The 26396-nt window shown below is 39.4% G+C and overlaps 1 protein-coding gene across 1 annotated transcript; it reads left to right on the top strand.

Annotated features, from left to right (window-relative positions):
- Positions 1-2603: 2603 nt before the first annotated feature.
- On the top strand, positions 2604-12156 carry LOC100872430 (uncharacterized). The gene is made up of 4 exons (XM_012490496.3): positions 2604-2754; positions 3980-4351; positions 11273-11506; positions 11789-12156. The coding sequence occupies exons 1-4, from the start codon at positions 2604-2606 to the stop codon at positions 12154-12156; spliced, it is 1125 nt and encodes a 374-aa protein (XP_012345950.2).
- The last annotated feature ends 14240 nt before the right edge of the window (positions 12157-26396 follow it).

Raw genomic sequence — 26396 nt, 5'->3', positions numbered from 1 at the left:
GAGTTACAGTATACGCGATGCGTACAGAGAGAGAGAGAGAGACGAGTATTCGGCCCGTGCTGCCTCGAAAACGTTGGTGAGCGAGGGAGGGATAGGCAGGTAGGGGTTGCTACCGAATTAAACGATTAGTTAAACTGATTTCGAGTTAGGCGAATGAATAAGTAATCGGATTTCTCGTTAAGGTAATCGCATTGCGCCCTGATTGGCTCCGTCTGCCTGCGTTATAGACCGTTTCTCCCTCTACTACCGTTTCCATCGTTGCATGTATATATATATATACATCTCTCTTTCTCTCCCCGCGCCAATCCCGTCTCGCGTTATCTTTGTTACACGAGCGTTAATTCTCTTCCCCGTTCGAACATCTTCTCTCCTTGTTCGATCGTTATCTTTGTCGTCCGTCTCTCTTTCTCTCGTTCAACGGTAACGCAAGCGTCATTCAGCATCCGTCTGCTTCTATCCACGCTGCATCTCTTTTTTTCCAAGCTTCTTCCAAGGATACTTGCCTACTTGGATATCTTTGGTTTTTGTATTTTGATCACCGGGATACCGTGTCACGATTTGATCGGTGGTTTGTAAAGGAAAGGTAAAGTGTCAAGTGATATAATCGGCTTTTCTTTTCTAAACAATTAATTAAGACGAGTTTCTTAATTCCAAAATTTATTAATTTAATTTTTTACTTTTATTTGAACTTTTCAAATTTTTATCTCTCCCGTTTCCTTCTTCTGATATTTGATCAAACAATAATCTAGATTCTTTTCTTCTCTCTCACGCCGATGTCCTTTTCATCCTTTCTTCTAGATTTCTCAACCAAGGTGGATTTACATCGTTCCCTTTCAGTTTTCCAATCCCCGTCGTTACTGTCTATCCATATCCGTCCCAACGTTTCACGGGCCGTGTTTGCTCAACCAATTACATTCCCGAACGCAATCCCATTTAAATATTGCCGAGTTTGGTAGCGGCAAACACGAGACACGCCGCGTCCCGGCCTCGCAATTCGAACGCGGCTGGCCTGTCAAAAGGCCAGTTACGCGTCCATTTCGATGTAAAACGTTGCCACGCAAATATTTTCGACTCTCCAAAGTGGCGGCCATCCCCTTCCTCAAGGTTCGATTCCGTCGCTTGAATTTCAATTTCGTACCAAAGATTCTTTTTTCAAGGAAGAAAGATGGAGAAAATTCGACAATGGAAGGTGAAATCGAAAGTGGTTTCGATTTGCGGTAGTTTGAAAAAAACTACATCGTTAAAAAATAGAATTTAATAATGTAATTATTTTATCTACAAAATTTAATCCAACCTCAAAAATCTTTCAAATCCTCCTCTTCGAAATACCCATGGAAGCGACGATCAATAGTACTAAATCATTTAATACCGATCATCGTACCCCATCTACTAACTACGACATAAACATGATCGACAGGGATCGTGAACGAGCATCATTCTCATCTAAACCTATCATCCACGAGAAACGTGTGTCCACCATACAATACGTAACACCCCAACGCCACCGAGTGAGTGGTTGCCGAAATGAGGATTGTCCGTGATGTCTACCTGTTCAGTGTGTAACGTGAGTGAAACGAGGAGAGACAGAACAAGACACAGGCATAAGAGAGACAGACTAACGTATAAACGCAAACGGTATTCAAACAGTCAATACAAGAATATCTCTAACATATCTACGATATGTTAGTTTGCAAAAAACAAAGAAATATGATATGATAAGAGAAACATAGACATGTCCAAATAGTGATCACACTTGGGCTATCGATGTTAGTTAGGAAACAAAGAGAGAAACGCATAAACATAAAAGAGACACCGTGAAACGGTGACCAGAACAGGGAATTGGGCTATCGCTATAGGTGTTAGTCGCGAAACAAAGAGAGATACATCGAGAAGCGGTAGCCCAACGCAAGTAAGTCGGGTTATATCGCTGGATGGTAGTTCGCAAAAGACAGAGAAACGCGTAAACAGAAAGGAGACATAGACGCATCGAAACGATGGCCACCAACGTAGGAGAAGCCAAGCGTCGGTTTGCGAAACAGGGAGAGACACGTTGAAACCGTGGCCAGAACATGGAATTGGGCTATCGCTAGGTGTTAGTTTGCGAAACAAAGAGAGAGAGAGAGAGAGAGAGAGAGAGAGAGACACGTCGCCGGTAAGTAAGGTGTTAGTTTGGAAAGGGAAGAGAGAGAGAGAAGAGAGAGAGAGACGGAGTCGAGAGGAAGACAGGCGATGGGCAACAGAGGAACAGCGGCTATCGGTAGGTGGGTAGTTTGCGCTTCGCGGGTGGAAAAGCGGGCGCAAATGCTAATGAGGGTCGGTTTAGGGGCGGTGGGGGTTTGAGCTGGGGTTGGGGGTTGGAGGTAGAGGGTGGTGGAAACGGGAGGGGCGAGGGAGAGGAAGAGGCGAGGGCGTAGCGGAAACGCCTACGAGGGCGCGGATTGGCCGGCGTCCGAATGGCGTCCTGAGGGACGCGTGGCGTCGCGACGCCGAGCGCCAAGGCTACCACCTAGCACCACCACCGTGCACCCCCTCGAGGTGCTCTCCGTCCTCGGTGACGAGGTCGACGCGAGTGCCGCGTCGTCGCGCGAGTCTTCTCCGCGAGGATGGAGCAGCTCGCCCAGTTCGTCTCCAAGAGTTTCGACAACGCGGCTGGCGAACACGCGGCATGCAGGACAACCATCGAACGGCCACCCTCCGCGAGGATCACCCTAAGTGTCGCGCATTTGCTCGGGGATCCTGCGGAGAACGAATCGAGTACGTTTTCATATATGTCATTTTCGAGAGTTTTTTCTTTTTCTTTTTTTTTTTTTTCTCTTTCTCCCCTCCTTTCGAGATCTCTCGATCCTGGATCCTTTTCTACTCTTTTCGAGATTATCTTGGTTGGTGTTCGGTGATTTCTTAGTTTCGAAACACGGTTTGACACGGTTCTCCTCACGTGGTGACTCGGTTGTGGTCGTGTTTAGTGTGGGTGGGTGGATGATCGATCGAAAGTGCGAAATAAAGATTGTGTGGGTGGATGTGGTTGTTTCGCGATGGTGGAATATGAACGTGAAGATTTTTGGAAATAGGTGGTAATGAATATATATATACGAAGTCTTCTTGAACGATAAAGTTCGGGGATATTGGTTAGCAGAGAAATAAATTGCGTTGAAACACTTTTTACTCTTCGAACGAAATATAATCGAATATATTCGTAATATGGATGGTCATTCGACAAAATTACGATTACTTTACTGTCAGAGTTTGCATAAAGTTTTATCAAGCGTCTTCAAGTTCTTTGTTGAGAGAAATCAATTCCATTTTTTTTTTTTTTTTTGGAATTATCGTTGATCAATTGGTGTGTAAATAAAGAAAGGCTGGAATCTAAAAAAAAAAAAGAAAAGAAACGGAGGAAGTATTTCGTGCATTTTACGTTCGTGTCTTCACGAAAAAAAGTTTCAACAGATCTCTCCGAGATACGTTGTTTTTCCTATTCAGTGAGTTCAGTAATCAATTGATCCTCATGCACGATTCGCTTCCCACTATTTGTCTCCAAGAATATCGCGAACGTGCCTCTTCTACCTCTAAAATGATCGTCAAACAAACAGTCGGTGAATCCTCAATTTGAAAGCAAACTCTTTAAAATTTGACGCTTGAACTTATACTCCGCTACTATTTTTCGCTTTCTCGAATGCGTACCCTGACTACCATTTAAATCGAAAATGATTAATAAATAATACTTCAAAGATTCGAATAACCTCGTCGAATCTAATCGTTCTTCTCCAATTCTTCTCTCAAAAATCTTCAAATCTCAAAAATCTTCTCTTCTTAAACTTCTCAAACGTTTCATTCTCTCCTTTCAATCCTCCTCTTCCTCTCCTGCAAGAGACGAATACGCGCCATCATCGAGTATCCCTCTCTCCGTCGTTTGCTCAGAACAGAAAATTCCTTTTGAAAGACGCGGCGTGAGAGAAACTGATTTCCGGCAATGGTTGTCCAGATGTCGGCGGTGCGACACGCGAATCCGTTCAGGATCCGTCGAGCGTCGAGGGGAGCAGCGTGGACGAGCCGCCGTCGCCGGAAGGCCGCCTCCAACCGGAAGACCTCTCCGTCACGACCAAGAGCAAGGAGGCGAAGGACGCGATTAACGCAACCGACGCCCTGCCGCCTCTCAAGACGCCCGAATTGAAGCTATCCGTGAGGAAATTGTTGGGATGCAGCCCGTCGCCCCCGCCTATCTCCAGAGATCGGTCGGCCAGTCCTGAAAATTGCATCGAATCGAAGAATCACTCTTCCAACGATGCGAAACCGTCGGATTTGAAGATACAATCGCAGGTTTCGAAGTCGTTGATGCAGGAAGAGGGTGGCAAAGGTAAGGAGAAGTCATGATTCCAATAGGATTTTATTTTAAATATTCTGTTTGTTTGTCTGTTTGTTTGTGTTGATAATTTCAAGATTATTTCTTCGCAACGTAGAAAAATATATTAACAATTGTTTTTCTAGTTGTCAGGAAGAATTTTTGTACAGTCAGTTTTCGAGTACATGGAATTATTATATTTTGGAATATTTTATGTCTGTACATAATTTTTTTGTGTTGATTATTTCTTCGTTCAACGTAGAAAAATATATTAATAATCATTTTTCTAGTTTTTAGAATATTTGTTATCATTTTTCGAGTACATGGAATATTTTGGAATATTTTATATCTACAATGATAAGAGAATAAAATAACGTTTGTTCGTGTGTATTGATTATCTCAAGATAAAACATCTTTAAAATTGAATGATGAGAATATCGAGTGTGCAAATTCAGCGTAGAAATTGTTTTTCCGGTTGTTTTTCTGAAACGGAAGAATATTTGTTATCATTTTTCGAGTACATGCAATGTTCTACTTTTGAATATTTTATATCTACGATTGGTGTTAGGAGAGGTTTTAAAGATGGTATTCGTTCTGTGTGTTTCGATGGTAAGAAGGTCAGGAACCTCGGGCACGTATCGTCGGAGGGTTCGATCTTCGTTTATAATTCAACACGTCGTCCAATAAAGCTCAGAAGTGATTGGGAATAGCTGACCGTTCACAACGTAACGATCACCGACCTCCAATTTTACCCACATGCCAAGTCGACTTCAATAACGACCGTTCACCAACCACCACTTGCACTTTTCTTCCTGCCTGTCATCCTGCTTTGTCTCAACCTTCCATTTCAATCGACTCCCCATCGAAAAATTCAACATTATCCCGGATTGATTAAGTATTTCTCCGTTCAAATTCTATCTCTCAGCTTTCCCCTTTTTGCTTCACCAAGAAAATTGCATTTCTTCTTCGTATTAGAAGAGATATTTTCCATTTAAAAATTCCTTCCAAATGTTATCCAAGAATATCAACTTTAAGTTATCACGTACCTTCCCCCTCGATCTCATAATACTCACTTGTATACAATGGTAATATCGGTTTTAATTTATATTTCAACTTCATCTTCAATTTTGCCAACTTATTGCATACTTTCTGTTCAATCTTCAATATCCAATCTTGAATATGAACACTATCATTGCTTCGATTTACATAATAGACAAGAATATCAATTCCACACTTATTTTCTCTCCAATCTACGTTTCGCAATATCAATAAATTCCCCACTTCAATATCCTGTTGAACGCCAATGATAAGAATATTCACCTCTCACTTTCCAATTCAACAACACCCCCACTTGAACGAACTTCATTTTTATTCCTTCACCAACTTCGCATACTTTGTTGCTTTTTCACAATAATTCAACGTAAGCAGCTAGTAAAAACTAGATCACCGATTCCTCCAATTCCAACTTCCTCCTCAATCTTCAAACAACACCAAAACTATAAAAATAACAGGACGAAATAAATAAATAAGAAAGGAAAGGAAGCTTCGCAAAAAAAGATACGATTCCTCTTCTCTCTCTCTCTCTCTCTCTCTCTCTCTCTCTCTCTCTCTTGGAAAAACCAAAACGATTCGAACGAGTTTTCCTCCGCTTCTTCGCCGCTTCTTCAAACTCCGCCGTTATTTATGATTCTACTTGGCCGCGTCCGATGGCTGCCGGCCGAGCAGATTGCTTTTTGATTTGCGCTTAATCGGGAAAAGTTATGGGCCCCCGAGAGAATGGAACCTCTCTCTCTCTCTTTCTCTCTTTTTCTCCATTCCGCGGAGGCGAGCGTGTTAGGGGGCGTACACAACGCGGCGGGCCGCATATTAAACCATAAATTCATGCGAGTTCCGCGAGGCCGCAATAGACGGCAGAGTTATCGTGGCGAGGAACCAACCATGGCATTTGGTTACCTTTGAACGCGTCAGTTTTTCTCTCTCTCTTTTTTTTTTTTTTTTCTTTTTTAAACTCGACTCTCCATCCGAAACTTTCCATCCAATTTAACCGCCCTCTATGTAACGCTTTGTCGATTGCATTTTTTATCGCGCACATTGTCCGCCATTGTTCCATTCCACGTTGTTCCACCTCTCCACGTTTCTCTCTCTCTCTCTCTCTCTCTCTCTCTCTCTCTCTCTCTCTCTCTCGTGAATTACGAGCTTTGAAGCTTCGTTTTTCCCCCCTCCTTTTTCAGGCTTTTCTCGCGGCCGATTGCGGGAGAAATGGATGTTGGAAAATGATGATGTTCGATGCTCGAGAGTGACAGAGGACTATCTAAGAGTACGATTTTAAAAATCTCACTAATAAAATTGTCGTTTGACAACGACAACTTGTCCAAGATGAACGGATGGAATCTTCTATTTCTTTAATTATATTTGTTTTTATTCGTACAGAGAAGAAGAGAACGCGTTAATATTTCCCCGAGTTCCTTCCAATTTCTCGTTCACAGAGGAGGAAACGTTCGATCCCGATTTTCAATTTCGACGATTTCGCGAGACGATTTCGTCCTCTGGACAGACACGAAGGGACGGCCGCGATATTTCACGGCTCGCAGCCGAGGAACGACGCGACATAACAAATACCGTCGCGGAAAGAGAGTAGTCGCAGTAGATCACCTCGTGTACTCTCTCCTCCTCCTCCTCCTCCTCCTCGTTCGGCCACTTTGCTCGCGCACACGCGTCTCCCAAATGGCCATCGGCGTTTACCGCCACCCGCCGCCGTATTTGACCGCCGCCCCCCTCCAAGTTTACGACCCCCCGTAAGTTTTTCACCCGCCCACCGCCAATTTTTTCTCTCCATATTTATTTATACCAGGCCAATCCTCGCTTCGCCCTCACGTCCTCGTGAATCTTTTTTTTGGACAGGTTTCGGGCGGAATATAAACGATGAATTCGGGATGGGATTATCAAGTGCAAATTTGTGATTCGAAGCAAGAGGCGTGTTTCTCTTGTATCTGTATTTTTAACCTTTCTGTACGGTTCTTCAGATCTTGGTATTTCGTGCGTTTATAAAAAAAAAAAAAAAAAAAAATCGTAGATGCACTTTCAAATATTTAGTCTCGAGATGAGCGTGCGTGTCTTATTATTAATTCCTTGCCTCGTGATCACACGTTCATAGATTCGACGTCCTGCTTCATTTGAACGAAACATTGAAATTAAGTAACGACGACAAATGAATCACGGCCATTGAATATTTTCGTTATTCGAATATTTCGCGTTGATTTAACACTAAACCTACCACGACCTCAAATGACCGTTTCTGAAATTTCGTTTAGAATTTCTTGTGTCTAACAAAGTTACTGTATCGCCATATGACTTTTTCTATAATGTGGATACAACCCATTTTTCAATATTCACAACTTTCTGTATTGTTTACTTTACGAATCCAATTAGGTAGGAATAGGTGTACGTGAAATGTCGGTAGGTTTAGTGTTAAGGAAGAGGGGGAAGAATAATCCAAAGTTTACAACCAGAGTATAAAATTTAAGGATAAAGTAAGAATCACTTCAAGTGATATAAAATTCTCGAATAAAATTACATAATTCGAACAATAAATTATCGAAGTAATTATTCGATTAAATTAAATTTTCCCTATCCCCACTGATCGTTCAACACTGTTTCAAAATTCCAAGGAACTCCACGCCGCTATCTCTTCCGTCCTCGATTCCATTCTCCGACTAATTCACGAAAACATTGGACGGCGTGGCATATGCAGTTGGAACGCGCACGCGACAAAAGTTGAGGGAAGAGGGTTAACCCGGGGTTGTCCCTTAGGCTTTTATACGCCTAATGGCCGCGATATCTCGACTCGTTCGGTTCAAGAGGGCAGCGCTCTTAGTAATCGAATTAGCGGCCCCTCGTGTCCGAGTGTGATTGCTTCGCCTTTTCCACGAGGGTTTCCGCTATTGCTCGCTCCCTCTATCTTCCTCTCTCCCTCCTGCGTTCCCGTTCTATCTATCCACTTCTCGCTTCCACCGCGCGAGTTCGCACCTCTCTTCCTGCGTATTTACTTTCGAATATTCTTTTTTTTTTTTTCGAGATAAAGGATATCTTTAAAGGATTTCATTGTTTGAAATATGAGGCGATGAGGTAAGAAGCGTCTTGGAAATTGGAGGATCTTTACGACTGCCTCGTTTGGACACAAGACTTAACACCGAGAATTATTATTATTATTATTACTTCGAATTTGAATATTCTTTATTCGAAAGAAGTAAAGGAAAATCAAAAGTTTCGTGATAAAAATAAAAAAATTCGAATATAAAAATACATACATCGTATCCCTTCTATATTCAAGAGTATACGTACATTCCAACGAAAAACGATCGAGAGGAATAACTTTCGAGCTTTTAGAGAAAAGAAAACATCCCATAATTCGAGATAGAAAAAAATTCCAAAAAAAAAAAAAAAAGGAAGAGAAGAGAGGATCGATCACGAGATGGTAAAAACCACGGATATAACAGGCGGATATCGAGTCGTGGATATCGTTAAAACGATCGACGAGAAATCCAGACGGGTGATGGTGGGGGCTGGGCGACGGGAGGGAGAGCGGCGGGGGTAGTTTGACGATGAAGGGGCGGATGATTGGAACGAGAACGGAAACCGCGCGAGTTATTTTACTAGAGAAGGGAGGGAGGGGGGGTTTTAAACCGCTGTACATATGGATATACGGGGGGGGGGATCCGCTCTGCCATGCCTCCGATTGGATTACCGTAGCTACGCGCTAATTGATTAAAGCGCGATACTTCATCGCGGCCATCCTTGTAACTGCTCCTCGAGTTTTAATCGAGCCCTCCCCCTCTTTCTTCCCCCCCCCCACACACACACCTCTCCCCCTCCCTTCTCGTTTGTAGTGTTTTGTCGTTCGCGTGTTTCCTTCCAAGATTTCGAAAGGATTTGCAAATATTACGTCCACTTGTTTCTCTTGCTGTGTAATAGATGAGGGGAGGGCCATTGGGGGAGAATGAACCGATTGTACAATACAAAGTGTTGGCGTTAAACTATATTAACGAATGTTTCCTAATATTCTCTTAAAAATACTATTTCGTTTGTAATTTTGCCGTTTCCTCGCAAGATTTCGAAAGGATTTGCAAATGTTACGTCCCCTTGTTGTGTAGATAGATAATGAGGAGGGGGGCCATTGGGGGGAATGAACCGATTGAATGAACACAAAGTATTGGTGCTGAATCTATCGGATATTATTCACCTAAAAATAATCCTTAGAAAATCTGTGGAAATTTGTTAATCGATGATCAAAAGATTATAACCACGAAATTTTCCGCAATTTCTCTTAATCCTCTCAATTATTATCGTAATACAAGCGATCCACGCGAGTAAGATCCATCTTATCCATCGGAAAGAAGGATAGGAAATCTTGGCGGACAGAAGTAGAGAGACGAGGGGGAGACTAAACAGAAGGAGGGGGTGGAAGGGTAACTAACGACCCTGTACAAGGCTGCGTAGCTCACCACTTTGCTAAATTATATAAATCACGTCCCCTTCGTCAAGGGCTGTTACGCGAGACGCTTAATCCACCCCTCCAAACCCTCCTCCTCCTCCTCCCCTTCAGTCCCCGCTCGACCAAGGCCACGGACCACCCCCGCAAGGAAACACCCCATTGGAAACACCTTCGCGAGTACTTCTAGGTAGTTACTTTGCATTAAGCAGCCGTTAATTAAATCGTACGCCCGTTAATTATCCCGCAGCCCCCCTCCTTTTCAAGCTGCGGCTCCTTTCGAGGCTTCTCGAACTTCAGTTTTTAAGATCTGACCAACCCTCTGGGATGGACAGGAGAAATTAGTTGACAGGGGGCGGAGGATAATTGGACCTTTGCTAAGAGCGGGTTAAGGTTATTTACGCGAGTGGGTGAGTAATTATGGAGGATACCGATCCGAGATAGGAAATTCTTCGTCTTGGTTAATCATATTCTAAATTTATATTTGGAATTTTTATATTCTACTAATTTTTGAAATATTTCAAAAATCGTAACTCGATCGAATTAATCCCACGTTGATTTCTATAAATGTGAAATTCTTGGTATCTTCTGTGGCATATAAATTGTGATGTTGTGATTTTTCTTATATTTTTGAATATTTCAAAGATCGTAATTCGATCAAATTATCGCACGTCGAATATCTGAATACATGAAATAGGAAATTCTTCGGAGCGTTAATTAATATTCTACGGTATAATAAACTGTGGTGCTGGTTCTTCTTAAATTTTTGAATATTTGAAGAATCGTAACATAATCGAATTATCGCACGTTGAATTGTATATGTAAAATTCTTCATCTTCTATGGCATAAATTGTGATGTTGGTTTTTCTTATATTTTTGAATATTTCAAAGATCGTCGCACAAAGATTTTTTTAAATCTTTCTTTTAAATTTAAATAACCCATACTTTTCCTTAAAGCAAAGAAGATAGAACGCATTTGGCGATAAGAAAATTCTCCTTCGTTTTTTTTCTTCTTTTTTTATCGAAATCCAAAATTGAAGTAATTATGTTAATCCGTTCACCGGGGAGGAAGAAGAGTTTTTCAATGTTTTCCACGAGAAGAGAGATGTAAATCGTATTCCGACGAGACGTCTCTCTGATGCCGACTAATCGAAACTTCTTCTCGCCGCGTAATTTGAATAAGATCCTCGTAAAAAGGACGGAATTTATGTTGATGTCGCCGGTCAGACCTGCGAGGAAATGACCTGTGAACGATTATATGCGGTGATTAAATTTGGAATTTCCTCTTGACCGCTCCCGTGATTTAAAGATCCTCGTATAAGTCTGACTCATTCGGAACGGAAAAGAAGAAAAGTAGAGTTGAAAAATTATAAAGTGAAAAAAAAGACCGATTGATAAATTTCGAATTTTTCGGAGAAGAGTCATCCGTTTGAAATATTTTTTTCCAGGGTCGAATTGCCGGAACAACGGGAACGGAAACGGGAAACAGAGACGATCTCGAACGAATTTCACCTTGGAACAATTGGCCGAGCTGGAAAGATTGTTCGACGAGACTCATTACCCTGACGCGTTCATGAGGGAAGAGCTTAGCCAGAGACTCGGTTTGAGCGAGGCGAGGGTTCAAGTTTGGTTCCAGAACAGGCGTGCCAAGTGTCGCAAGCACGAGAGCCAATTGCACAAAGGTAACAACGCAACCAATTACTCGCGCACAATTTTTCTATCCAATAACCGATAAAATAATTTCTCTTCAACGCAACGATACAACACAATGTACGCATACACTGTGACAACTTTTCATTCCCCCCCCCCCCCCCAAAAAGAAGAAACTTTAGATTTCTTCCCTCCAAGAAGAAATTGACCTCTCGCTCAAACCAAAGTTAGTTAGTTAATTGAAAAAAGACATGGAAAAAATAAAACAAATAATCGTTCACCATAACGAAATTCCAATCCGCGTGGATTGGAAGGCGTTGCAGGTGGAATGGTGCTGGCGCCACGCAGCCCCCCGGCGACGTTGGAACCGTGTCGAGTGGCGCCCTACCTTCCCGCGTTGAGGTTGCACCCCCCGATCCAGGGTGCAGGTGGCAACATAACGACCGCTCCAGCTTCTGCCTTCGATCCGGCCGTCCTCCATTACGCGGCTGCCGGCGGCCTCTTCTGTCTCCCGCCCCCACCGCCCCCGCCACCTGCCACCAGCCACCATCCCTCCCACCCCCTCAGCCTCGCGGCCTCGTTGGCAGCGGCCGCGGCGCGATCCAAGAACAGCAGCATCGCCGACCTCAGGTTGAAGGCGAGACGGCACCAGGAAGCGCTTGGACTCGACAGGCCCGCGTAAAAAACCAACGAGTTTCGCCAATTTCTCTCTCTCTCTCTCTCTATCTCTATCTCTATCTCTCTCAAGAGTCTGCTGTCGATTCTTTGTCACGGTGGTGAGTATGCTGTCGGCGAGGGGAGGGGAGGATTCGTTTCACGAAGCAAGATGAGGCAACATGGACGAATTTTCGTTCGTTTAAGATTAAGTCGTAAGGGGAGAGGTAGATTTGATTCGGGGACTTGCGTTGTTGAACAGCGTTCGTGATCGATATATGTTATATATATATATATATATTATGTATATGTATGTATATGTAGTATATACATATAGGGAATGACAATTTTTTGGATCTTGATTGGTCGATCGAGAAAATTCGTGAAATCAGTGATTTATTGTTGGTTGGAAAGGATATTTGTAAAGGATACTCGTCATACCTGAGTGCCAGCTGAGTGTTCGACAAGTACAAAAAACGGAGACTCGATGTGTATAAAGTGAACGATTTAGGGGAGGGGAGAAGTGTGTATTATATAATATAAAGTATTATATATATATATATATAAATATATATATAAATATAAATATAAATATAAATAGCAGAGGAGATTCGTAGTAGTTGGAAGCGAGCGGAATCCGTGGGAAAAATTATCCTTATCACGTTAATCGATTGCATTTTTCTCAAGCTTCGGGGAGGGAACGTTGCAGAAGAAATTTCGAAAATTTGCGAATAGAAATGTTTGTCGCGAATTAATTGGAAAAAATGACGATGTGGCGCTCGTGTCGAGGCTGTTCTTGGATACATGATTGTCACTGTATACTATTAGCTTTAAAATATATAAACTTGAAACTCATCGAAGCGTGGATTTGTTTATTGCTCATTACCCCGACGCAGGAGAAGCAGACTCGAGCTTTCATCCCTGAAATGAAATATTTCCATTTGCGTTGTTGCAACGCACAACCTTCCTCCTCCGTTTCGTTATTCGTTCTCGGGAAAACTTTCGGAAAACTTTCATCTTTTCGATCCCCTCTTCTTTTCTTTCTCGCGTGTAAACTCCGATCCAAACACCATTTTCTCGCGTTTCTCTGTCGAGGGGAGGGGGAGGGGGAGGGAAAAGAGGAAATCTCGTTCGAGACAATCTCCTCCTTCGTTCTACTCTTCGAAACGGACGGTTTGCCTCGGTCGAGAAGGAAGAAAACGCTTCTAAACTAATTCGCGAATAATTCTCCACTTCTCTGGTTACCAGGGCTCGACAAATCGGTTGTCCTGGCACCACCGTCCAAGACATAATTCTTAGGGATGATTCACGGACGGCTGGACGTTGCGTCCCCAGGACGAAGCTGGCCAGTGGCATCGTCGCCGGGGCGCTAATGCAATAACGCGTTGGTACGCGGATAAATCAAGCTGGCCGAATCGTTCCACCCGGTCTAATCGCGTTACCCCTCTCGTCCCTCGGGCGCCATTACCATCCACCTCGCGCTCCCGCGTTGGAATAATAATATTTCTTTAAGCTTCGTTCTTTTTTTTTTTTTTTTTTTAATTACCAGTTTCACTTTTCAACATGTTCCATCGTTTTGTTTCTCATCTCTTTCGATTCGAAATGATGTGGAGTAAACGTTTCTCGATGCCAAAACTTGCAAATTTTGTAAAAACTGATATTTCAACAAATTTCATTTCGATGTTTCTCGGTTGTATGTTTGTACGAGAAAATTACACTATGATAAGAATCGACGTATATTTAGATTTTTGATTTGAAATCTACTATTTTCTACAAAATCGATTTCTCAGTGCAAGATTTATCGAAAATAGGCGATTTCGTTCAAGAACATCATCATTATCCGTTGCTTTTCGATTCGAAATGATGTGGAGTAAACGTTTCTCGATGCCAAAACTTGCAAATTTTGTGCAAAAACTGATATTTCAACAGAGGATTCGGCATGTACGTGCAAGAAAATTACAGTATGATAGGAATCGACGAAGATTCTGCAATAATTTAGATTTTCGAACATTTTTATTCGAGTTTATCCTGCGTTTGATACGAAGAGAGACGTTGCAAGAGCATCGAGGCTTCCTCTATGATATTTTTAGGGTTATTATTTATACGGTATTTGTTCGATAAACTTTTTTTCAAAAGTTTTATTGGAGGATTTTTATGCGAAAACGCAAGAGGTTGTTTCTTTTGTATTTCGTAATTTTTTTTTTTTTTAATTCCTTAAGTTTAAAAATTTTGATTTTGATGCGTGGAATTCTTCAAGATACGATTACATTTCACTTAACCTCTTACGTGAAAATGGATTTTCTGCGAGGAAAGATAATTGTCAAATAATTTTAACTTATTCAAAACTCACCAATTTTAATCAATCCCAAATCGATCGACTTAAATATCGTCCAACGCCAATTCGAATTCCATCATCGATACGATATGACAACGTTTAATTCAAAATTCATCCAATATTTTATCCTGCGCAGCACAGAGGAGAAATTTTTTTTTTTTTTTTTTCATTACGAAAGTCGCCTTGCAAATATATAATTTCACGATTTTTATGTAAAGCACAAGAGGTGCTTAAAGTTTCTTCTATATTTCGTAGCATTTTTTTTTTAATCCCTTTAAGTTTAAAAACGATTTCTGAAATTCTTCAACATATGATTTTTAATTATGGAAAATTATTCATCGTAATTTTTTCACGTTGATAAGAAGCGTTCGTAAGACAAAAGGTCAAGCTCCTTTCTTAATTACCAGTTTGGACGGATTTTCTGCGAAAAAATAATTTTTATCTTTTTATCATTTTCTCCTGGATACTTTCAACCATTCAAAATTCGCCAATTTTAATCGATCCCAATTATCGGTAATCGATCCAAATCGACTTAAATATCCAATTCGAATTCCATCATCGATACGATACAACTCGTTCACAAAATTCAGAGGAGGGAGAAAAATTTTTTTTCCCCATCAATCACGCGAAGATCGAACCTTCGATGCCGTCTCGCTGTACAATTTCACGATTTCTGTCTTTTTATCATTTCACGTTTATCACAAGATTTTTACGTAAAGAGGCGCTTAAAGTTTCTTCTATATTTCGTACTATTTTTTTTTTTTTTTTCCAATCAAAACGATTTCCTGTCTGAAATTCTTCCACGTGTAATTTTTAATTATGGAAAATTACTCGTGGCAATTTTTACGATCAACTATATATTTTCAAGTATTCAAAATTCGCCAATTTTAATCGATCCCAATTATCGGTAATCGGGTCCAAATCGATAAATAAATATCGTCCAATTCGAGTTCCATCATCGATACGATACAACTGGTTCACAAAATTCAGAGGAGGGGGAAAAATTTTTTTTTTTTCCTCATCAATCACGCGAAGGTCGAGCGAAGGTTCGACGCCGATTCGTTTCGCGTTAATGTATTTTAATTGTGGATGGCCGGCCGGGTGTGCACGCGTATTCCCAGGTAAATCAACCAGTTGGCGAAATCAGTTGCGCGTCGCGTAATCGCGTTAGCCGGGATTCATCGTGGACGCTCCCGAGGGCGTCGTTATTGTCCTATCCTGCCGCGCCCGCCACTGTTCTCGCTCGATACGCGCCATCTGATTAAAAAACAAAACGATTTCCCCGCGTGCATCCACACGGTTTTCAAAACTGTGATCCCGGAACCCGATCTCGATCTCTCCAACAAATCTCTCTCCTGTTCGAGGAGAGGAGAGGAGAGGAGAATGGAAGGAGGATTGTTGAGAATTGTAGAACATGGAATCGTGGTGCGTTCATTTGATAAAAATATCGGGGATATTTTTCAGTGAAAAATTTTATTGTTATTATAAACGCGGATGGATGAGAAACAGCGAGTATTCTGGATTTCTGTCTCTCTTTTGAGTAGTAGTCAAATCAACAACGTAATTTCTTTCTCTTCGACGATATACATTTGCAAGAATTATTACAAAAAATTACGCAAAATCGTCGATCTACGTCGCCATTTTCGGCCGAGAATGTTATAATTGCCAGGAACGATCGACAAATCAAGAACAATCTGAAGATAGTCGATCATTCTAACATTCTGACCCCTCGCTCCTCCTCCCCTCCTCCCCCCTCCCACCCCGGCGATCAATTTAACCGACGAATTGTCACCGAAAGGAGCCTCCCCTCTCCCCTCTCCGCCGCGACGAATAAAATAACGTTTCAGCGGCGAAATGAATTTCAAGGGTGGATATGAGAAGGTTGAGAGGCGAAGGAAGAAGGAGAGAAGGAATGGGGAGGGGGGAGAAAAGGCGTTTTCGTCGCTTATTTTAATCCGAGTTTAAAGAAGTTTCTCTTTTCACGCTGCTCGTAAATTGGCCGCCGTTTGTCTGCCGCCAAGGGGTCCCGTGAAAATCTCCTCTGACAGCGTCTCTCCCTTCCCGCTCCACTCCTCGAGGAACCGACGCGATGCCTAACTACTCGCGCGTCGTAGAAATGTCCCCCTCCTTTTTGGGGGATGTTGATCGATCTGGTATCGTTAATGGTATCGATATTTCGAGTGCGATTGCACTGGATCATCTCCACCGTATAATTTTAATGATTAATTTAGTAATTTATAATAAAAAATAATAATAGCGCCGTTTATATCTATCTATTTGTCAGACAAGTTTTAGACAAGGATATGATTCTACTAACTGAGTAAAAAAAAAAAAAAGAAAAGAAAAAGAAAAATTAAAATCTGTCGGAGAACACATCTTGGCATTGATGATACGGTTATTTTTTTCTTGACAATCGAAAGTAAAATTAAACGGTATACAATGCAACAAAAAAGTTTGTTGTCAAAAAATTTTTTCCATATTCTTCCAGATTTCAAATCACTATTCATTATTTATTAATTACTGTTCGTTCAACTGTTAAGCGTAACTGAAACGATTAATTTGACCAACGGATCCTCGCCCCGAATTATTTAATCGCAACCGGTGTTCATCGCGCATAAAGGGCGATTGAAACCGCTCCGCCATCCTGCTGGGTGTAACTGGGATATAATGGCCCGCGAAAACCAGTGGCGGTCATCAATTACCAGCTTGCCCTTCGTCGACTTTTCGTCGACGAGCATAGAATAATCACGCGGGGAATGAAAATGGATCGTCGCGGTTATCGCGGCCCCTTATGGCTCGTCACGTTATTTACGCCGTTGTAACGTCCCCCCTCCCTCCACGATTCCATCGAATCGCGATGACTCGACCGAAAAAAGAAAAAAAAATAATAACAATTTGCCGAATCGAATCGAAACGTTTAAAAAAAAAAAAAAATTCGTAAAAATTCGATTCGATTAATTTTTAATTTGAAAACGACGATCACAACAATGGCGTGTGATTTCTTAGATGTATATAAATCAGAGATGATCAACGAATTAACGACGTAAACGAATCATCGAGCCAGACCAATAATTCCCGATTAAATATCGCAGTGCCCCACGGTCGATACTTCGGAATCCTGTGCATAACGCATAACCGAGAATAATTATCGACGACGAAGGCGACCTCCAGCGGAGTTCCGTTCACTGTTAAATCGGGGCGGTGTTTACCCGATTTTCGAGTGGCGTGTTCCAGGATAATCAATCGGTTAACCGACAAGCCATGAACGCGTAATGAGCAACAATTCGGTTAGTCGGGCTCGAATAAATTATTCAAATTGCACACCGTCGATTAACTCGATTCGAGCGTGATTCTATTTCGACGGAGAGCGATGGAAAAGAACGTGTCCCGCGGCCAAATAAACCGGGAAACGATAAAACAATTATCCATTCCCTTGTTCGCGGTAATCCGATCGATTTACGCGATTAACGCTGACCGATTCCGTTTCTTTCAACGGAGAGAAGGAAGGAAAGGAAAGGAAAGGAAAGGAAACAAACGTTTTTCTTTCTCGAGATTGAAAGTTAAAATTATGAAATTATATTCGATTCTTATTAATCGCGTTTCAATCATTTAAGACTTAAATCTCTATATTTATTATCTTTTCGGTAAGAAAATATTTCCGTGATTCATCAGAAATTCAACACTTGTACACTATACTGTTTCTTGCTATACGATTCATTTTTTTGCTTTCCTCTTAGATATTCATCGATTCTATCTTTCCTCTTTCATCATGTCTCAAAGATGATGATAGTAATGATATATTTCACGCAAGAGTCAACCCTAATATTCTTAAAAAAAAAAAAAAAGAAAATAAATATTATCTACGCCTTAAACTATTGTACATTATTATCATTATTAGCGTAATAATAGTGTTACATCCTCAAAGAGTTTCGTAAAAATAAATATTCTCACCTTTTCCAAATCCGGAGTGGGAAGAGGGAGGGGGAAAGAAATGGCGCCATTTCGCGGTTGATGAATAGGAGAAGGCCGCGCGATATCGCGATTTACCGGAGGGCGAGCATGTGCCCGACCATGATGCATTAAATAATAATACCAGTGATTGCGAGAAACTCGGGATCATATATAGCTATATAGCTGCGCGCCGGGTCGAGCTGTAGGAGGGGTTGGCTTGGGTGGAAGCGGATGGGCCAAGGGATGCAAGAGGAAAGACGTTGCCTCTACACCCCCACCAGATATATCATCGCCTGGCAGTTATGTGTGTCATGAATTTTAGATTATCCTTGGATTAGATTAAGGGGCAGGAGGGGGGAAGGAAGGTGCAGCCAACCAGACCCTTCTTGGTCCGCTGGCACTCAGTGCTGTATCAAGGGTAGCCCGCGTGAATTATTTTTCCTCCCATTTCCAACACCCTTTCCGATTTTCATCCCTACATCTTCTTCGCGTTCTCCACTGTTCTCGCCTACCTTTCCCCTCCCCCCCCTCCCACCTCCTTTTACGCATCGTTCCAATCCGATTCAAATATCGATACGAAACTTGACTGAAATACCAACAATTCTTCCATCTCTTAAGAGAATTCTTAAATTCGACCCATCAATTTTTCTCTCACCTTCGATAGAGAAAAAAAATCCTTTGTTGTCTTTGTTCAAACCAACCGGTCAGTTACGAATTAAAAGAAGAAGAAAAACAAAAAAAAAGGAAAAAATCGAGTTAAAAAATTTCGTCGAATCGTTCGAAAGAAAAAGGAAACGAAAGAACGGACTCACCGTGCAAGCAGACTCTCCTTCTCCTCCTCCTTCTCCCCTCCCCTCTCGAGGAAACAATCTTCGCGTTGGGACAAGGAAGGGGAGGGGAGGAGAGAATGGAAGAAACGAGGAGCTAAACGGGATGCTTGCCCACCCCGGCCAACGGAGAGCCGATGCCGAATCAATTCGCGTAATAGTCTCTGGGGTTGGTGGAGAAGAGCGCAGGGGTTAAATCGACTGCAACTGCCTTCCTCGTCCCTTTCCCCTTTTCTAGCGAGAAAAGAGAGAGAGAGAGAGAGAGAGAGAGACGCGCGGATATCCAGCTCGGATACGGGCCATTACCGCACCTGTCCCTCAAGTTTCTCTCGGGAGGAGCACAGAGAGAGAGAGAGAGAGAGAGAGATGGACTGTATCGTGCCTCTAATGAAGAGAAGCAATCACTTAAGCCGGCCGTTAGACCGATTGGACGCGTGGGAAACGCGTTTTATCCACGCTTTTATAAGCCAGAAACGTTTACGGTCGTTTTACTGCCCTCGAATGGGACACCGCCGATCCAATGGGACGCTCGTGATCGCCTCTCGCGATCTTTACGAGCGAATTTCTCCTTCTCCCCCCCCCTTCCCCCCTCCCCATTCCTCGAACGAGAGATTTGAATCGATGGAACGATGCCCCGTTCAACGATCGGCGTTATTGCGCGAATCTCAAGTTAATTCGATAATTTCGTTCTTTCTTTCTTTCTTTCTTTTTTTTTTTTTCCCCCTCTCTCGTCGAATTTTTCGAAAGAGATCGTTCGCGGAATCTCTCTTTTTTGCGCGAGAGTGTTGGCAAGAGGAAGGGTGTCTGTCGACCTTGAAGAGGGTGAGTCGAGGGTGATTTATAAGAGGGTCAAGGTTTCTGGAGCGATACTTGTTCATTCCAAGATCAATTTATCGTTCGTTAAATGATATATGTTGTGATATTCGTTATGCCATTTAATCGTTTCTTTCTTTTTTTTTTTTTAATTGCGAACGATCGATTGATTTTGGAAATAACACGTTGTAATTCTTGAAATGTTGTCGAAGAACTGAAATATAATAATCTATGATTTTTTTTTTTTTTTTTTTTTTTACATACATTTATTTGGAAAAAGACAAGTTCAAACTTATTATATTTACGAATAAAAGACTATCTTCGCAAATAAAACACTGATAAAAAAGAAGCTTGACGATTTTTTAAAACCAAACGGATAAAAGAATCATTTCTCCTTAAAAAAAAAAAAAAAAAAAAAAAAAAGTTGAACATTCTACATTCAATATCCTTTATTCGAACAAGCTACTGCTTACTTCTCTGAAATAAATAAAATAAATAAAAATACGTAACAGGGGAATGTCAAGTTTTACGCTATCTAATAAATATCACTCGTAAATTAAAATGAAAGAAGTAAATGACACAATGATCTAACGGATTCAAATGATGGAACAGCACGCGATACGAGAAATATTTACAAGCAAAAAGAGGGTAGGGGGGAGAAAAGAGAGAAAGAGAGAGAGAGAGAGAGAGAGAGAGAGAAAATAATAATTAAGAAAGATTACGTTCGATAGAAAAATCTGGACAGAGAGTCAAGAAGGGACACTCGCACAGGTTGTCTTTTATGCTATTATTCCTCAAGATTTATTTCCAATGGCATGGTCACGTAGCACACAGAGAGCCAAGAGAAAATAATCGAGAGACGGATCGATTTTGTGCGCGTGCATATGTCGAGGTACAATATTACTCGTGTATCGACGAAAAAGAGGAGAGCAGTGGAGGTCTCTGACTGGATCAGAATATATTGCTCCTCTCGGAGCGGAGGATCTTGGATACTTCCTCCACACAGTGGGGATAATCGTAAAACGCAACGATACACTTCTTCGATCACAAAGAATTTTTTTCGATCTCTTAACGCTAGAAGAACGAAAAGAAAAGTGACAATCCAGTGTTCTCTTGGCGCGCCACGATTATTTCTTCTCGTAATATCGTTTCGTAAATGCGAAACACACGCGTAGAGAAAACGAAAAAATAGAAATTATTCGCATCTATTTGATCGACATCTTCCTAAACGGTCTTTGCGTGCTCACGTGACGCTTTTTTTTTCTCTATGGCTTCTCTTTTGTTCCATTGTTTTTTTTTTTTTGTTATTGTTTGGTTTTCGCTTCGTTTTATTTAATTTATTTATTTATTTTAATATTCTTCTTCTTTGTTCTTCTTTATTTACTTATTTTTGTCTTTTTTTTTTCATTTTTTTTTTTCTTTTTTGCTTCGTATTACAATAAAAAGCCGACTTTCTTTTTTTCTTTTTTTTGATTCTGGGCCCCGAGGATCGCAATTCCTACCGATAAAAAGTCGAACGATGAATCCTTCCGTTCGTTGATTACAACAACAATAATAATAATAATCATAATAATAGTAATAAAGTGTCAAACACGATATAGCATTTAAAATAAGATTTTCACCGATCACAATGAGACGATTGCCAGAAGCTTATCATATCGATATTACAATACTGAATAAAAAGTCAAGAGTGGCGTGTTTCAAAGTTTTCTCTCGGCTTTTTTCATCACTTTCACCTCGTTTCACCTCTCCCTCGCTTCGTTTTACCTTATTTATTTATTTACTTATTTTTTTTTTTTTTTGGTTGTCTTTTTCCCTTTTCTTGAATTCTTGTTCGTACTTCCGCCATCGTTCTAGCGCGACGATTATTCTCTTCCCTCCATTCGTTCAATTTGTTGTGCGAGACATGGAAATTCGCACCGGGTCGAGGAGAACGAACGAGTTGGAAAGCTTTGTTTTTCCACGTTTTCAACGTACAAAAATTTCGCAAACAAGCATTCGTCAGCACCTTTCGTTGCACCTTGACAAGCATCGTATTCATGTGTATGCATATTAACGTGTTAAGAAAGAAGAAAAATTACGAAGAGCAGTCTCTCTCTATATTCAATATTTATAAGAAAATTTCATGCGAAGAAAACTCATATTTTTTTTTTTTTGTTTTGTTTTTTTTTTGCGATCTCTAATCTCGAGTTTTCTTTATCTATCAGATGTGTTATAATGTATATACATACATATACATATATATATATACATACACATATACATATATATATATTGCACGTATTATGTATACTTAAGTACTAGGCAGTCAAGGTATGCAACAATAAAAAGAACACCGTTTTACGATATTTTTTTTCTTTCTCTATACCGAGTGTGAACACTGGACAGAGGAATTCGCTGGCGCTTGCGAGACGCGAGAGAACAGAGAACTCGATTATCACGTGGATGATTTTTCTTGTTGTTGCTGTTTTCTTTTTTTTTTTTTTGTTTTTGTTTTTGTTTCGTCATTGGAAAGAAAAGAGCTTTCGTGCCGCAAGGATAGGATAATCAGGTACTAGGAACAGCCCCACAAAGTTCCGATCCTTTAGGCGAAAGAAAAAGATTCTTTACCTTATCTTTTCTCTTTTTCTCTTCTTTGTTCACGCGATCCAATCGAGAAGGATTCGACACAACTTACAGACATTTCTTTATCGTTTTTACATTCCATATCCTTTCTACCTATTATCCTTAGATTAGAGTATTATACAATATTTCAATCGTTTAACACGTTTAGGATGATTCAAACACTTTATCCAACCGTTTGTTAAATGTACACGCATCTTTCTTTCTTTTTTTTTTCCTTTATAAAAGACGAAATTGCGATAATCCAATGATCTTTTAATTTTGTTCAATCGACTGTACACGAGTAATAGATAATAATTAGTGGATATCACATCCATGGTAATGACTCAACAACAAACAAGTCATCCTGAACGTGTTAACAAACGAGAAATTAACGAAGGAAAAAAAATTGAATATACTATACGACACACGTTTTTTTATGCTTCTCGATTGGAATGGGAAAATTCATATATTATATATGTACACACAACATACGTGCGTACACAGATACACACACAAACAAACACACACGCACGCATACGTATATATTATATTTTATATATATATATATATATATATATATATATATATATATATATATATATATAAAGGTATATTATATAGGATTACGTCTACATTTTTTTTTTTTAAATTTAAAATGACATTTGATTCGGCCATGATTGATCACGTTATAAGAAATTAAATTAATCAATCGTGGACTATCCTCTATGATATATATATATATATATATATATATATAAAACGTTAAAACGTAATCCAGAATTAAAAACGTTGTAATTTTTAGAGAACAATACGATAAAAGGCTATCATTGATTAAGAATGGCAGAGCTACTATTAATTATTATATAGTAAGTGAATACATGCGTTTTAAAAAATGTCCTAAAGGATGGGAACTCCCTCCGAACACTGCCCGCACGAAACATTACGATTAAATATAATACACATCATATAATAATTACAATAATATAGTATTAATTAAGAAATATTACGTTAATAGTTATTTAACCACGTGTAATGGCTCAGTCTATTACGCTAGTCTCATGCAACAACAACAATAAAGATACAACAATATATTTACTTATGTTTGTCTCATTTAATTATACTTTACTTATTCATTTTCACTTCTTTCTTCTATGTTTATTTATTCGCTTTCGCAATCATTCTCTGGATTTTTTTCACGCATTCTTTTCTACTCTCTCTCTCTCTCTCTCCCTCTCTTTCTCTCTTTGCAAATAGAAAAAACTTGGAAATTTGTCAAATATCAATCAACCTCTCTTCTTCTCTCTCTCTCTCTCTCACTCTCTCTCTCTTTCTCTCTTTTTTATAATTAATTTACTTTAATATAATATTATGTATAAATAGACGATTCTATTTCTTTTTTTTTTTTTTTCTGCTCATGACACTACTTATTTTCCATTCATTGTCGTACTTCATTATAAATTTACTCCGTGTCTTTACATCGAGTGAAAGTTCCGAGCAATAATAATAAATAATTTGCGAGCCACGTGAAATCTCGACGGAAGTCGTTCACAAAATATTTCCTTTACTCGACAAATTATATATAGTACCATATATTTACAATGATACACAGGATGCTACGACAATATGTATCAAATATTCTTTTATCGAAAAATTCCATTTAATTGTAAGTATAAAATTGAATAGGGAAACCTGAGAGAGATCTATTATAAATATATTTCATGTAAATGTCCATTTAAATGTGTGTTTGTTTTTTGTGTATCACTGAAAAACATTCTCTAGCTTAGGAACTATTTAAAAAATATATATGTATATATAAATATATATCTCGTGCTTTTGTGTGTATGTTTGCATCAAATCGAATATTATTATTTAAACACTAGTCAATTCAGCGACAGAGATAAGTGACAAAGTGAAAAAATGATCTTAGCAATGATGTTTGTTTCGTTATGTATTATTTACAATACAATGTTGAATATAATAAAAACAGGTAATAGTAATAAGACTGCTAATAATAATAATTATAATTATTAATAATAAGAATAATAATGATAATGAATATATACTTTTTTCAAATATTTCTAGATGTGAAATCTAGATAGAGAAAATTTGTAGACTCGAGTCGAGAAATTGCACGTGGCTCAATTTTTTTTTTTTTTTTTCTTTATTCTTTTGTTTACTTCCAAGCCCTTAAGTAATTATAAAAAATAGTAATATCACAAAAATGGCGCAGGCAGAGCAAGGAAAGGACCAAAACTGGGATAAAGAGTAATGGCAATATGAAAATTGCCAATTGACAAACATGGATCGAGTCAAAGGAGCGGCCACGAATATATATATATATATATATGTATATATATGTTAAATTTTTCTGTTCTCTACGCAAAACACGGTTCTTTTTTCCTTTCTCCTATTTTTTTTTTTTTTTTTTTTTTCCCCTACTTTTATGCTTTTCCATTCAGAACGACGAAAACAGACTGTATGTGTTTCATTTCTCGTGATCACGTGATACTTTTTTTCTCGTTTTTCCCGTCGAAGTAGAAATAGAACAGTAAAATAATATATTTCTTTCTCGTTTAATCTATGGTGACGATAAAAAAATATTCTCACTGTCAGATTGTACTTGTCACACGCGTTGCTGTGACTACACATGATGGCATCTGTACTTTTTGATCGAGCGGATGGAAATCGTTCGGCTTGAAACATGTCTTCAAATTGGCCGAAAAAATCGTCTCGCTTATTACGATTGTGCAACAGATTCAACGCGTTTCTTTCTTTTTTCTTAAATATCTAATCTCGCCTGCGCTAGTTCATCCTGCCAGTTCTGTTTTTTTTTTTTTGCTTTTTTTTTTGTTTTTTTTTGTTTGTTTTTTTTTTTTTATTAATAAAGTTTGATTGACAACAGTGACTCAACGACGATTAAATTAGTTCCATCATCTACATGTTGAGCGATTTTCTTTACTTGTTTCATGTTTTCTTTTTTTTTTTTTTAGCATTATCTTTTCTTTGACAAATGAACAGAAAAAATAAAAATTACAGTTTACATCATAAAAGTTCTAGAAATGGATTTCGTGATTTTCTTGTTACAAATTTCACGATATTCGTTAATACATTTGTTATTTTTTTGTCCATCATTTCTTGTCATCGATGCATAAACGCGTTTCTCACAATTTCGATATTTCGTTTTCGAAATTTCTTTTATCAGCGAAAACAACGATGATAAAACGCAATCTCGTTTTTTTTTTTTTCTTTTTTCATAATAAAAAGTGCTTGTTTTATGAACTGGCCCAAAAACTGGACTGGAATGACACAGTCAGCGCTTTAATTTCAAAAACATGCTACTAACGCGAAAAGATATTTAAAAATGAAATGGAGATCAGCGTGTACCGGTGCACATGACAAAAATTTCTCTACATCACGATAGATTTCACGTCATAGATTCAAAACTCTGTGGATCGTTACCTGCAAATCATATTCAAACTATATTCGTCTCATATTTTATTTTATATAACGTCAACCTGTTAAGAGGTGATATGCAAGCAAAAAATTTGAAATATCTATAGTGATAACAAAAACTTTCACTCTAAAATGTATTTATCTATTTACACTAACAGCTAATATGATCCTAATTTAATATTTTTAACAAAAAAATAATCACAAAATGGTCTGTGGGTTAAAATATTATATTCGACATATATAATTAAGAGCAATATATAGATACATATATTATATATGTATGTA

The sequence above is a fragment of the Apis florea genome, unplaced genomic scaffold, assembly GCF_048593485.1.
Source record: "Apis florea isolate Af1SG1 unplaced genomic scaffold, ASM4859348v1 contig_2350_pilon, whole genome shotgun sequence".
Lineage (NCBI taxonomy): Eukaryota > Metazoa > Arthropoda > Insecta > Hymenoptera > Apidae > Apis > Apis florea.
The sequence above is the reverse complement of the archived record's forward strand: the minus strand, read 5'-3'. Positions and strand labels throughout refer to the sequence as shown.

What these genes read in the sequence shown, in the direction of transcription:
- LOC100872430 (XM_012490496.3), top strand. Translation starts at nt 2,604, where the DNA reads ATGGAGCAGCTCGCCCAGTTCGTCTCCAAGAGTTTCGACAACGCGGCT. An exon ending in TCCTGCGGAGAACGAATCGA is followed by an intron (nt 2,755 to 3,979) that starts GTACGTTTTCAT and finishes ATGGTTGTCCAG; the next exon opens with ATGTCGGCGGTGCGACACGC. An exon ending in GCAGGAAGAGGGTGGCAAAG is followed by an intron (nt 4,352 to 11,272) that starts GTAAGGAGAAGT and finishes ATTTTTTTCCAG; the next exon opens with GGTCGAATTGCCGGAACAAC.